Source organism: Thunnus thynnus, chromosome 1 (genome assembly GCF_963924715.1).
Source record: "Thunnus thynnus chromosome 1, fThuThy2.1, whole genome shotgun sequence".
In the NCBI taxonomy this organism is placed as follows: domain Eukaryota; kingdom Metazoa; phylum Chordata; class Actinopteri; order Scombriformes; family Scombridae; genus Thunnus; species Thunnus thynnus.
The window spans coordinates 7,130,342-7,142,997 of NC_089517.1; the positions used below are offsets into that span (position 1 = coordinate 7,130,342).

At 42.7% G+C, this 12,656-nt stretch overlaps 1 protein-coding gene across 2 annotated transcripts in view; it reads right to left on the reverse strand.

The window, feature by feature from the left end:
- Positions 1–3: 3 nt before the first annotated feature.
- Positions 4–12,656, reverse strand: part of dbx1a (developing brain homeobox 1a) — a 37,673-nt gene continuing 25,020 nt past the window's right edge. Inside the window, exons 3-6 of one of the 2 annotated variants that reach the window (XM_067571170.1) lie at positions 2,885–3,293; positions 2,678–2,779; positions 872–1,074; positions 4–730 (exon numbers count right to left, since the gene is read on the reverse strand). In XM_067571170.1, the coding sequence (XP_067427271.1) occupies positions 440–730; positions 872–1,074; positions 2,678–2,779; positions 2,885–3,251 (963 nt within the window). In that variant the 5' untranslated portion in view covers positions 3,252–3,293 and the 3' untranslated portion in view covers positions 4–439. Of the gene's footprint in view, positions 731–871; positions 1,075–2,677; positions 2,780–2,884; positions 3,387–12,656 lie in introns of those variants that run through there. The other variant, XM_067571242.1, reaches the window with a different exon arrangement.

Below are 12,656 nucleotides of genomic sequence, written 5' to 3' on the forward strand. Positions count from 1 at the left end.
GGAAATTGTTTACAATTTTATTTGGTATTTGTACAAAAAGTGTGAAATAAACATATATACACCACATAATACAACATACTTATTAAACAAATTCATATAAATTATTAACGAAATAGCTACATTTTTTCAATAAACAACTCTATTTAAGGTCAAGGTAAAAGTAACTCAGTATTCTTGGCATAAAATTTCCATACAAAATTGTACAAAATACTGTACAATTGAACGAAGCTGTGCAAAACAGCAAATTGTGTCTCAGAAGCAGATCCTTGCAGAAACTTGAGTAAAACTTTTTTTTTTTTTTTGAACAATGATGTTTATGGGGTCTTGTTTCAGGGCGGCAGCTTCTTACAAATCTGGTCACAGTCTCATATAAAAACAAAACATAGGTTATATCTCTATATTTGCTTTTTTTTTTGAAAAAAAAAAAAAGAAAAATAAATTAAGATACTGTTATTTCTTCTTCGTCTGACTCTGAAAAGTCTGAGTGCTTACTGGAGAGAGAGGGAGAGGAGATGCTGGAGCCTGCCGCCCTCATTCTCTCTCTGCCGAACGCTTCCTCTTCCTCTTCCTCGTCATCCTCGGCTGAGGACTTCTTGCCCACGTCGCTGAGGTCCGGGTGCGGGTTGGCTTTGGTGGGCAGCGTCTGCTCGCGGCAGCCACCGGACGACAGCAGCTCCCGTTCCTTGGAGTTCCTCCATTTCATCCGCCGGTTCTGGAACCAGATTTTCACCTGTAGACGAAGACGGAGAAACCTGTGAGTTCACGTTAACTGCTTCAGGTGGACTGGAACGCGCAACAGTGTCTTTACGCGCCAGATTACGCACGACATATTTTACATTTTTAAGCACCTATATACATTTTTTTTGTTTACCTGTGAGTCCTTTAGTCCCAGTTTAGAAGCCAGTTTCTTCCTGTCTGGCTTGCTGATGTATTTCTGTTTCTGGAACATTTTCTCCAAGGCCTTGCGCTGCACATCGGAGAACACCGCCCTCCTTAGCATCCCTCTCCGGGGTTTCCCTCTTGCAGCCAGGGGCCACGAAAAAGTCCCGGGGATGGGAACAACGGATGACGATGCTACAAAACAAACACATAAAACAGATTGGCACTTGTTAGCTTTTTCTTTTGCCAAGATTGCAGGAAAAAAGTTCTGGCAGAGGAGAAAATCCTGTAGCCACAAATGACCAACCAGGAAATGGAAAACATTATGCTTATGATGCTTTATGAATCTAAACTGAAAACCACTCAGGCATCAGAAAAGCCCAATATGAATATAATAATTTCTCTTTAGGGGCATACTTTTTAATCGGTCATTATTGAAAGTTTTCCTCCTTTGGAGCCGTGCAATACGTCTCCGTTTTGAGTGAAATGGCACGAGGTGACTAATTAGCACATTGGCCGGTCCCCAACTGCATTGGTATGGTAAAGAGGTAGCATATCCTTTAAGGAACCCTGTGAGGGCGGATAGAGGAGTTAATAAACCGTGAACGGTAATTGTGTAGTAATGAACTAACGCAGAAAAGACTCTGGACAGGCGGCGAAGGCCATATATTATCGCAACAAAAGGAGATTTACACTTTCAAACTAAACACAACTGCATACCAGAATACTGATGCTCGGAGGGGGGAGTGGAGAGTGGAGGGGAATGGCGCATTTTTTTTTTCTTCGTGCCCTCAAATCATTTTCATTAAATGAACACGAAAAGCTATTCAGGACGCTGGAGTTGTTTTGTTGAGGCATTCAGCTGAGCCCATGAAAAGACTCCATCTCCATTATGATTTGTCTGAATGAAAGCACGGACTAGCGACTTTATAGACTTTTCTAAGAGATTATTCTTTATCTCACCTCGTTGATTGGCCCGGTTGGAGAATAGAGGAACGTTTAGGGCACAGAGAGAGAGAAGATTGGAGGTCAGTGGTAACCTATCCTATGGGCAGTGCAGCATGCAAGGGGGAAAAACATCCCCAGCTGGGACATTTTTTTTGATACAGTTGGCCTTTTAAAAAATGAGCTTAACTTCAAATCCCACCGCGCCAAGACACTTTTCCCTCTCTGCGTACTGCTGATTGGACTTCCTCCTGACTGTATCTGCCCTGTGGCCGCAGCAGAATCACTAACAACGACACGCTATGTGGTCTTGTGAGAATATTGAAAACTCTCAATAGCGCCTAATAGGGAAATTAGTGCATGACTGGTTCACGCCTTTGGCCCGCCTGGTAAAAGTCACCCTCCAGGGTGTGTGGGTGGTTCGCCCGGTGGGAGCTGACCAAATTGGTCACAGTGCTGAAGGCTTTGTTGCCCGCCACAGCGGCCCGATGGCCCCCCGGGCGCTGTGGGAAAACGCGGGGCCGGGGAAATGCCAAAACGCCCCCCAATGGGAAGCAGGGGGGACTATAACTCGCCACCCCGCCTCAAATTTAGAGCGTGACGATTTGGGATAATTGGTTAATTAGGGGGTGGGTGGGTGGGTCCGGGCAGGGGCCAGAGCCAGCGGTCCCCATTAATAAGACAGTGATTTCTTCTTTTTCTGGCTGTTTGTCTCTTTTCTGTTTCGTTTTGGGTGAAATATATGACAGGGGGGGAAAGTGTTTTACATCTAAATGCAATTAGTTCAGACAGAATTCTAAAGGCTAAAGAGAGATCAGTCTATAAAGAGCATGTGCGTAAAAGTTGCGCCTACCTGGTAAATAAGGCGTCCTGAATATGGGGTGAAAGGTTCCGTCAAAGCAGGGGATGGGGAAGGTCTTGGAGTGAAGGCTGTGGACTGTAGGGTGTGAGGACGCTGTGGAGGAACATCAGACATGTTAAAAATCGATCAGGAAAGAAGGTGAAACATAAATTACAACTCAAACTTAGAGAGGAAACAAAGTGGAGTTTGTCTACTCACTGGTCTTTGGTGAAGGTGCGAGGATGGCGCTCACTCCAAACTTGAGAAAAGTTGGGTCCTTACTGCTGGGCACCGACGTTTTCGGCGAACACGTTTCGCGCGTCACCGCGGTCGTAGCCACGGCGCGCTCCAAGGGCCCGGCGCTGAAAGACACGGTGGTGGTGTCTGTGGGCAGGGAGCCGCTCACAGACGGGACAGTCCGGTTTATGAAGGCGGCGGGTCGGCTTATCCGCAGCAGGTCCTCCACTAGAAAGCTGGAGTGGGTCGGGAAGGCGGTCGGCAGGGTCTGGTGGAGCGGCAGAGTCGCGGCGGGCCGGTAGAGACCCGGGTAGAAGGCAGGAGGCGCGATGACGCTTGGGATCATCATGGTCCCGGACTTGGAAAATGTCTGAAATACTCCTTGTGTCAGCTGGGAGAGAATGCGTCGTGTGAATGTCTGCTAACTCTTCTGCTTTTCTCACTCTGGGGAGAGGAGCTTTATAGCGGCATGCCCCCCCCCCCCCCTCCCTCCCCCGACCCTCCTCTCAAGGCTGACAGCCTCAACAATGGGGCTCAACAAAGTTCTCCAAATGGGTCGCTTTCATGCTGCATCCCCCGGCCCGCTGATTGGCCGGAGGACGCAATTTATGATTGCATTAGACTTCATAAGCAAGCAACACACAATGTCCCGACCACAAAAGAGGCCCAGTCATCAATTTTGCATGTTGACCACTTTCCTTTCAATTTGTTTTGTTTGGCAGAGGCAAGAGGCCTAATTAAAGACAAGAGCAACCTTTACACATTCACCCATTATATGAGGACTTTTAATGAGTTCTTTATTCTTTTCCATTCGGGGACTTTGTTAGGCAGGATATAAAAATATACTCGTTAAAATGCTAAATTATTCTAACAAGTTTTTTTCAGTGAAATGCGAAATTAAATAGGCCTACAGGTAGATAAAACTAGGCCTCAAAGTATCAAACAGCCTATTATTAACAGAATAAGCGAGTATTAATGTAAAGATATAAATCTACATTTTCTACATTAGCCGCAGACGCAGCGGAGCATCTCAAATGCAAATCAGTTTTAGGGTTTCATAGGATTCTCAACACTCAATCTGGCCCTCGTCATGGAATAATGTCTTAAACGGATTTCTGCTATCAAAACGCTTTAACAGATGTGTTAAATATCACTCTTTCTGCACAGGCTTCATTCAGTGCGCAGAGCCGCAGATCAGTGCGCACAGGAGAAGTGTGCGGCCTAAACCGTGCGCTCATGATCCTGTTAACCATGAACTAACTGTCACCCTCAGCTGCGGAGGAGGCGCCCCTCGGCCTTTCTCTCCTTCCCCTCTCTCAGCTTAAAAAAAAAAAAAAAAAAAAAAAAAAAGCCCAGCGGAATAAAAAAAAAAGCTTTATTTCTAAAGACGGTTTTGTTCTGCTATTTTAACCGGCTGAATAAAAGTGCATCTGTGATTTGATTTAAAACGCATTCATATGAGCGGACACTGAGACCCCATATAAAACTCTTATTAAAGCGACTTGGAGCCTGATAGTCGTGTTCTGTCAGCTTTGCCCCTGAAAACCCGTTAAAACAGAGCAATCAGGCGAAAATACATCGCAGACCCCTCAAAGAGGGGGGAAAAAAACGCCCAATTGTTAACAGTTTGAAACCCAATTAAAATGAGAAATACAATAAAACTATTTGGTTTAGATTTTAAATCCTTCAATGAACGAAAAAAGAAAAAACGCTTATTGTTTATTTGATATTATTTTTTAAGCCATATGTTTTAATTTTAATTTATGTTATTGATCTTATGTTTTATTTTTATTGTCTCTCGAGTTAAAGTTTTTATTTATAAGTCTAAAATGTGGCCAACAAGCCAGTTCTTTTTCACCAAAATTTGTTTTCCATTCTCATATTTTCATATTTTACATACTTTAATATTCTTGCAGTAGCCTATTAAGGACTATTAAGGCAATTTATACTATTTTTCTATATGACTGAAATTGTTACGGTTTTCATATCAGTCAATATGAAAACTGTGCGTTAAGAAACTTTTAGGCTACTTAATTTAAAGACTGTATTTAAAGTTCAGCATCCCGTTATTCCACATGAACCTGCTACCTTTATTCACCGAAGTAACCATCAGTTAGTCAGTCGGTTTGCATCATTTTAGGATCAGCTCAAATGATGATAAGTGGTTCAACATCAATCTAAAATAAACTGGCCACAATCCGATAATTAAAGGGGGAACGCCTCCGTGAAATGATCCTTTGCGGAGAGTCAACGCTCGTCAGAGGTGCGTCTGCTTTATGAGCGCAGGACGCACAAACAGGCGTTAACACGGCGCTCCGTCACCACAGCTACACCTCCACTAAGTAACGAAGACCTTCAAAGCTTTTTTATGAGCCCATATTCCTTTACTTGGCTACCCGAAATCCTCCTTTTGTGAGCGGTAAGCAGATGGTTAGCAGGAAGCACAGGCTGCTCTGGCTGACCGAGACTAATTTCTACGAGCTTTGCAAGCTTGCCACGTCCCCGCTCCTTTACCAGGCCGAGTAAAAACAGCTGGCTGAGGCTGAATTAAAGCCATTAAAAGCACATCTCTGAGATATTACCACCAACAACACCCCCCTTCCCCCTGTTAGGTCCCACTAAAGTCCCATTACTTTAATAGTATAATTATCCTATAGGGACTATAGGACTAATTGAATGTATTTAGCCTCTACATCACCAGAACTTACACTATAGCTATACATTTAATATGAATTAATATCAGTATATAATCTGTGGTACTTATGCTTGAGTTTACAACGGAGTATAATTTTATTATTTTCATATTTGGGCTCATATGCATCATAGTAACTTGGTTATATACATATATTCATATTAGGACAGCGTCATTATGTCTATACTTATTTATGTTACTCTAATATTCCCAGAGGGATTACCTTCTTATGTTTATCGCTTATGGCATCTTCATATGATCCCTATTGGGAATAGGATTACTAATATTAATCATTTATGATATAAAATATTATATCTCTACAGGGATTACCAGTAGACGACCGGAACTTAAAGTATTTCTACATGGATGTATATTTTGTGTATATATGTATTTTACAAAATATTACAGGATTGTTAAACTTTTTCTGACAGGGCCTTACTAAATAGATGAACTTAACCATTGTTTTGGGTCTCTTTCTGCTTCGTTAAGTGAAAGGGGCTGAGTAAATATGTTACCCATGCATGAGAGGCTCTCTATGGGCCGTCCCATTGTGCGGCGGGTCCGACAGGTGGTTAACTGTTTATTATTCCCTCATTATTTATCGGTGACGTGGGCGCACCGAGGAAAGGGAACTCCCCATCTTTTCACTTAACCGGGGATGAACAGATTGTGCTGACTGGTTGCAGCCTCGTATATGACACCGGTCAGCAGTCCATCCATCTCAACCCTCTGCAGCCTTTCAGCCTGAGCCACCGACTCCATCAGGGAGTTTGGTAAATGAAACGATTTATTTAGTTAACACAGCCGTCCTGTCACTGAGACATTTACTGTTGCAGTACATGCCAAATACAACCAAATAAGAGATACATGATGATACAATTTCATCACAATATGAGCCTGTTTATGGATATTAAATATGATTTTTCTATATGTGGTAATAAATATTAGACAGATATAAACTTACTATGAAAAACAATATAGCCATATATAAGTTTCAAACTCCATTACAGGAATATTTTGATGTTGGTGTTGTTATTAAAAGAGTTTTAATATGTTTACAAGTAAAAAAAAGTTGAATTCTAGTGCCATACATTGAATATTAAAGGCCCTTTATGGGATATTTCAGAGTAAACTGAGTAACATTTATAGAAGTACTCTTTTGAGGCACTTTACCGGGGTATTTCCATTTTATGATACTTTATATTTCCTTATTAGAGAGCTACCACATGATTCAGATTTTAATTAAGTTCAGCTCAGCTCAATATTATTAATATGTTGCTTGTATATTAATACATCATTAATATCAAAATAAAGTATCAATCTGTATATTTTTACTTTTTAAAAACTTAAATTTGCTGCTCATATGTCCAAACTTTTACTTTGAAAAAAGTACAATTTTGAGTGCAGGACTTTTACTTGTAATGAAGTATCTCTCCATTGTGGTATTGACGTTATATTAGTTGTCAGACTTGTGCCCAACACGTCTTAAAAATGTCACAATTCGTGCAGGTTTCATCCGTGAGATCATTGTGCTGCAGTGAATCCTTGCTCCTGCCATGTGAAGTTAACCAAACATCTATTTCAGTGGATTCGGTTCCGTCTTCCGGGCTTCACCTCAGCTTTGACTCCCACTTGGGGTGTTTTGGCCGCGGCTTCACCTCAGCTCACCGGCGGCACTGAAGGTCCATGCAGCATCTGGCGCAGGCGGCGCAAAAGCCCCCGCTCAACACTGAGCGAATTAGCAATGCCACAAGATTCAGAAGACCAGTGACAAGCATTAAATCGATATTAACTTTGTATTAAACATGGGCCCCTCCCTTTTCCCCAAAATGGACTGGAGCCATATCAGTGCACAAAGCGCTCTGTATGAACTCTGGCTGCACCTGTTCCCTCTCACTCGGCCATGGGAGTTCAACTTCTTAGTTTCACCCCAGGCTCTTTTTTTTTCTTCTTTTTTCTGCTGCTTCATCCCACACTGAATTCTTTCAGTTGGGCTTTTGTCATCATTTTTGATCTTGTCTTCACCCCCCACGTTTACAGCTCTGCAAATCACATCATTAGGGATCATACGTTTCACATTTACATTTTCATTAACTGTCCAAAAACGTAACATACGAGTTCCACTTTTGAATGCGGAAAGTTTCGGCGAAGCAGAATTGCTCTTTTGGCCCAAACTGGGACACTTGCCTCCCCTTTTTGCTGTTCATTTATTAGCAGTTGTCAGTATGGATGTCGAGTGGTGTCCTAATCCTCTTAAAGCGCATGTTGGTACAGTTTGCATATCATTTTCTCATCTTGGAGAAAGGCCACAACCCTCTCTATTCACAGGGATTCCCCGTCCTCTTTCACCGCAGCCACAGCCAACAGCATTAGCATAATCTGACAACCAATACCATTGTCCGTGACCTTGTATGCAAAGTTAATTGCTCATTAATACCAGACAAAACAGAGGGGTGCAGAGGAAGCACAGTAGTCCTCTAAATCCTTGTTTTAGAGGGAACAGGCAGGCAGGTGGAACATCCTCCACTCACTCATTAAGTTTACCTGAAATGATTCATTTTTATTTAAATCTAAATATTTAAATACTGGTTTCCAACAACAAAAAAAAAGCATCTGGTTCTCAAAAATACTCTGAATCAAGTGTGTAAGTAGTTGTTGTTTAACCAAGCTCTCTAGTTTGAACAATAATCCGGCAGTGATATTGTATTAAGTCCTTCTGAAGAGCCTTGATGAGTGTTACACACACACACACACACACACAAAGAATCACACACACACTCCCTCAAAAGTATATACAATTTGTCACAGTGGCTCAGCGTTAATCAATTGCAAATGTATCTTCACTGCAAGTTTAATCTCATCTCTACATTAGTTTCACGGATGCGAGGCGATTTGCAAGGGGAGCCTCCACTCCAACCCCCCCTGAGCACCTGGCAGTCTTTTTCGGGTAGCGTCATGTAAACACCCGCTGCTTCAACGGGTGCCCCGTCTGAGGACCCAAGCGTCACTGCGCAGCACGGAAAAGAAGGCCAGGCTGTGTGGTTGTCAACACCGGTTTAGCTTAGGAGTCCCGTCGTGACATTAGCGGTGACTCTCCTCAGGCCGACCTGCAGCACTTGTTTGATATAGATATAGCCGCTAATATCAGATTATTATGGAATGAACAGGCACTAGACAGGGTTCAGAAGGCCACCACATGCAGCTGCCTAATACTGTCTTTGTGCTCCGCGGAGCTGCACAGCCGGCAAGGACGAGCTTGAGATAGATGAAAAATGCAAGAAAATGCTTGTTTGCAGGATTTTTGTTGTTGTTGTGTGCACCTAGAAGTGATTATGAAATAAGAAGACACTGCTTGTGAAAGAAGAATCCCTAAAAAGGACCAGTTAAAACTTTTCTGCACTATCTTTTTCATCTTTCTAAGAAACTTTTGCTTTGGCTAAAAAATTTGAGGACACTGGTCTGGAGGTTTGTTGTTTACTAGGGCTGCAGGCTTGAAGGAGTATGTGTGTGTGTGTGTATGTGTGTGAGCGTGTGTGGGAGGGGTAGCTGTGCGGGGCAGTTGAAGAAGAAGAAGAAGGTGGTATGAATGGGGAAAGAAGGGGCTTGGGTGGAGGAGGGGATGCTTGACGGACTTCACTGCCTGTTGGCCCTGCAGCATTGATGCCGTGTTGGCCATATAATCGGATTGCCAGTGGGTGAAAGTGAGCCCGGGTGCTTATGTCAGTTTGCGTCTCGTCAAGCTGAATAATACGCATGGCCAGGGAGTGAAGCGGACGCTTGCCATTGAGGGCTCTCAGTACTTGTGGCTAAGCATTTCTAAAAGAGAGAAAAAGCCTCATTGGATTCATATATAATTCTCACTCAAGCGTTTTGATGCATTTGCATAACAGGAGGAAACCAGTGATCTTTTCAGTGCTGCTGCTGCTCCTGCTGCACAAGTGTGTGTGTTTGCATGTGCCACTGTGTGTGTGTGTGTGTATCTGAAAAGGCCCTAGCTGAGTCCTGCATAAACAAGGCTGGACACGGTTCTTGCACTTGGCCTCTCATGATTAATCGAAGATCAACAACAAAACGACAGAACATTTAGCTTTTTCCACTTATCTTCTTTTCACGATGGTGGAAGAAAAAAAAAAACAGGGCCGAGAGCAAGAGTTCAGTGTTTATGTTGTCATGAATGAACGTGACCAAAGAAAACACAGCTGACCTTCAGATTCTGTGGATTTCATTTGGAAAAAAGTTTCAAGATGATAATGGGAGTCTTTTCTGATGCTGCATTTCAAATCGGTGTTCATTTATGAAATCAGTCGAGGCTCCTGTTGAATTTGGAGATGGAAATAGCTGGGATGCACTTTAACACATCATACAGTAGATGTATCCTAAGATTCTCCATAAATGACTTGAATATTTGGACAAATCCATCTTTAATATGAGGGTGTTTACATACACAACAGATGAACAGTGTTTGACTCTTAAGTGCCTTTTAATGCAGAATTTAAGGATGATGGAGAAGGAAAATTTCCCCAAGTATGCAAATGAGGCAACAACAGTTTGTTAGACTGACTGTCCAAGTAAATCACCTGATCTCAGTCCAACTAATGTGCAGTTGAAAGCTAAAATCCCTCGAAACAACCAGGAAGTGAAGCTGGCTGCAGTGCAGGCCTGGCTGAGCATCACTAGGAAAGATACCAAATATCTACTAACACAGTTACTGACTACAAAGATATAAAATAAGCATGCTGCGGGCCTACAGTATGTTTAAAAATGTCTACAATTGCTACACTGTTCATCTAAAGAGGATGTAAAAACACCCTTAAGTTAAAGCTGAGAGGACTGCTCTAATAATGAGTACTATTATTACTGATTGAATGGTTGAAGCAAAATGAATCAACACCAATTTTCAGGAAACATTTGAGTCATTTCTCAAACAAAAATACAATTTATGTGGTTACTGCCTCTCAAATGTGAGGAATTGTTGTTTTTCTCTGTTTTATATGAGGTGTTTGTGTTTTGAACTTTTGGTTGGACAAAACAAATTATTTGAAAATGCTACATTAGGCTCTGGGAAATTGTAAGAGCCATTACTGATTAATTAAAAACAACAACAAAAAAAAGATAGATTAGTAATTAACTGTGGCCCTGGTCCAAATCCAATGTATTGGAGTACAACAAGAAAATGTGTGACTGTCCTAATACTTTCTGACTGCACTGAATCTAGCATTTGTCTACACTGGTGCAATAACATAATCATACAAAGTTTGTAACTTGGAGTTGGTAAAAATCAAACATCCACTGATAAAGCTGTGACAGCAGCCACATGGTTTGAAACACCGGTGGGCGTCAGCGTAAGGTGGCGGTTTGTTGGCCGCGGCAGTTCTCCTCAACCCGGATGTGGACCATCAACTGGTCCATTTAACCCGTTGAAACTCTGTGAGGCATGATGACCATGGGGACGGTCAGGGTCTTTGGTCATACAGACAACAGTAATGTGGTCTGACTTTCCACACAGCAGACCCCCCAAGTCTGATTCCTGGAGCAGTCAAAGTCTTGCATCTGAAAGTCACATACAGCCATTTAGAGCCAGTGGCCTGTACTGGTTCTCAGTGCCAGTGTGGCCTGTAATTGATCCCATCATTGCATTATGTGGGATCTAATAGGCCCTAGGTGAGGTGACCTCTGCTCCACCAGGTCTTTAACTCCCCCTTTCTGCTTGTCAGTTCTCCAAACCATCACCCATCTATCCCTTTCACCACCTTCTTCCATCCATTTCCCCCTTTCTTCTTCTTCACGCCTCCTCTCTCACCAGGTTTTAGCAGCCATGTTGAGCTCAGAGCCGTTTGAGCTTAACAAGCGAGACATGACATAGTTTATCCAGATCAGAGACACTGTTAGACGCAGGAGTTCCTTCATGTTATTTTCTCCCAGCTATCAGCTGAGTGAACAAAGAGACACCGGGATTGCAACTGGCTTCTCATGATGAACTCACGACCAGGATGTGGGGTTAAGCAAGTCCACCAGAAACAACATGGAAGAGGAGGCAGATCTCTTTGAGAAACGTTGTAGAAGACTGATAAATCTTGTCCTGTAACCTCTGAATCTTCAGATTTGTCTCCCATTCCCAGTTGTTCAAAGCTGCATTGGGGTTTATCTCAGAGTACTTTGTATATTGTCTTTAGCTGGAGAGTCTTCCTAGAGACCTCTTGTACTTGTACAAAAGCCGAAAAGAGCGGGGCAGGGGGAAGGGTCACCTATTGCGGAGGGACCTCTGCTCTGCAGGGCCAAATGATAAGACATTTAAGGTCAAGGAGTGAACAATGGCCTGAGAGAGAGTCCACTCCAAAGACAACAAGCCGCAGAGTAGGAATTTGAAACTTTCACTTGCCTCAGAAAATCCTGAGGTAAAGCTTCAAGATGAGACATCATCCTTTCATTTGGTAAGAAATGAGCAGGGTCAATGATAGAAGGAGCTCAACCTGGAGGACTGGAAACTAGAGTGACGTATTGTTGCCCTGCCACACACAGAGACTAAAATTTCCAGTTCCAGTTGTTTTACTTTCTAGTTTTCATGGGACAGAGTGTGATTCCAGCTATTATCCATGGCTACGGTTCTCCTTTCCCATCGTCTTGCCTTTGTGTCTACAGTTTGATGGATCTTTACAGTCTCTCCTCTGAGGCTAATACAGTGGGACGAGCAGAGACTAATTGATCAAGGGAGAAGCAAATCTCAGTTTCACAGTCTGGGAGTCCAACCCTATTAGCTTTACGACGTGTGTCCAACCAGCGCAGCCTGGCCAGATCTCCTACAATCTCCGAGATCCCCGCAGATGGATGGGAAATTATAGCTACCATTTGTTGTTAGAGGGAGACGCATAGTTTTATTCATGCATCTTACTGAAGTAAATCTGCAGCAATCATTCATGCAATCTGAGAAACTGGATTTTCTGCATATTTGCTGTAAAAAAAAAAAATTGCAAATAACTGTTATATGGGATACTTAAAGCTTGTGAGGAATGGTCTGTGAAAGGAGGCTAAGGATAAGCAATGACGCTATAATGAAACAGTGGA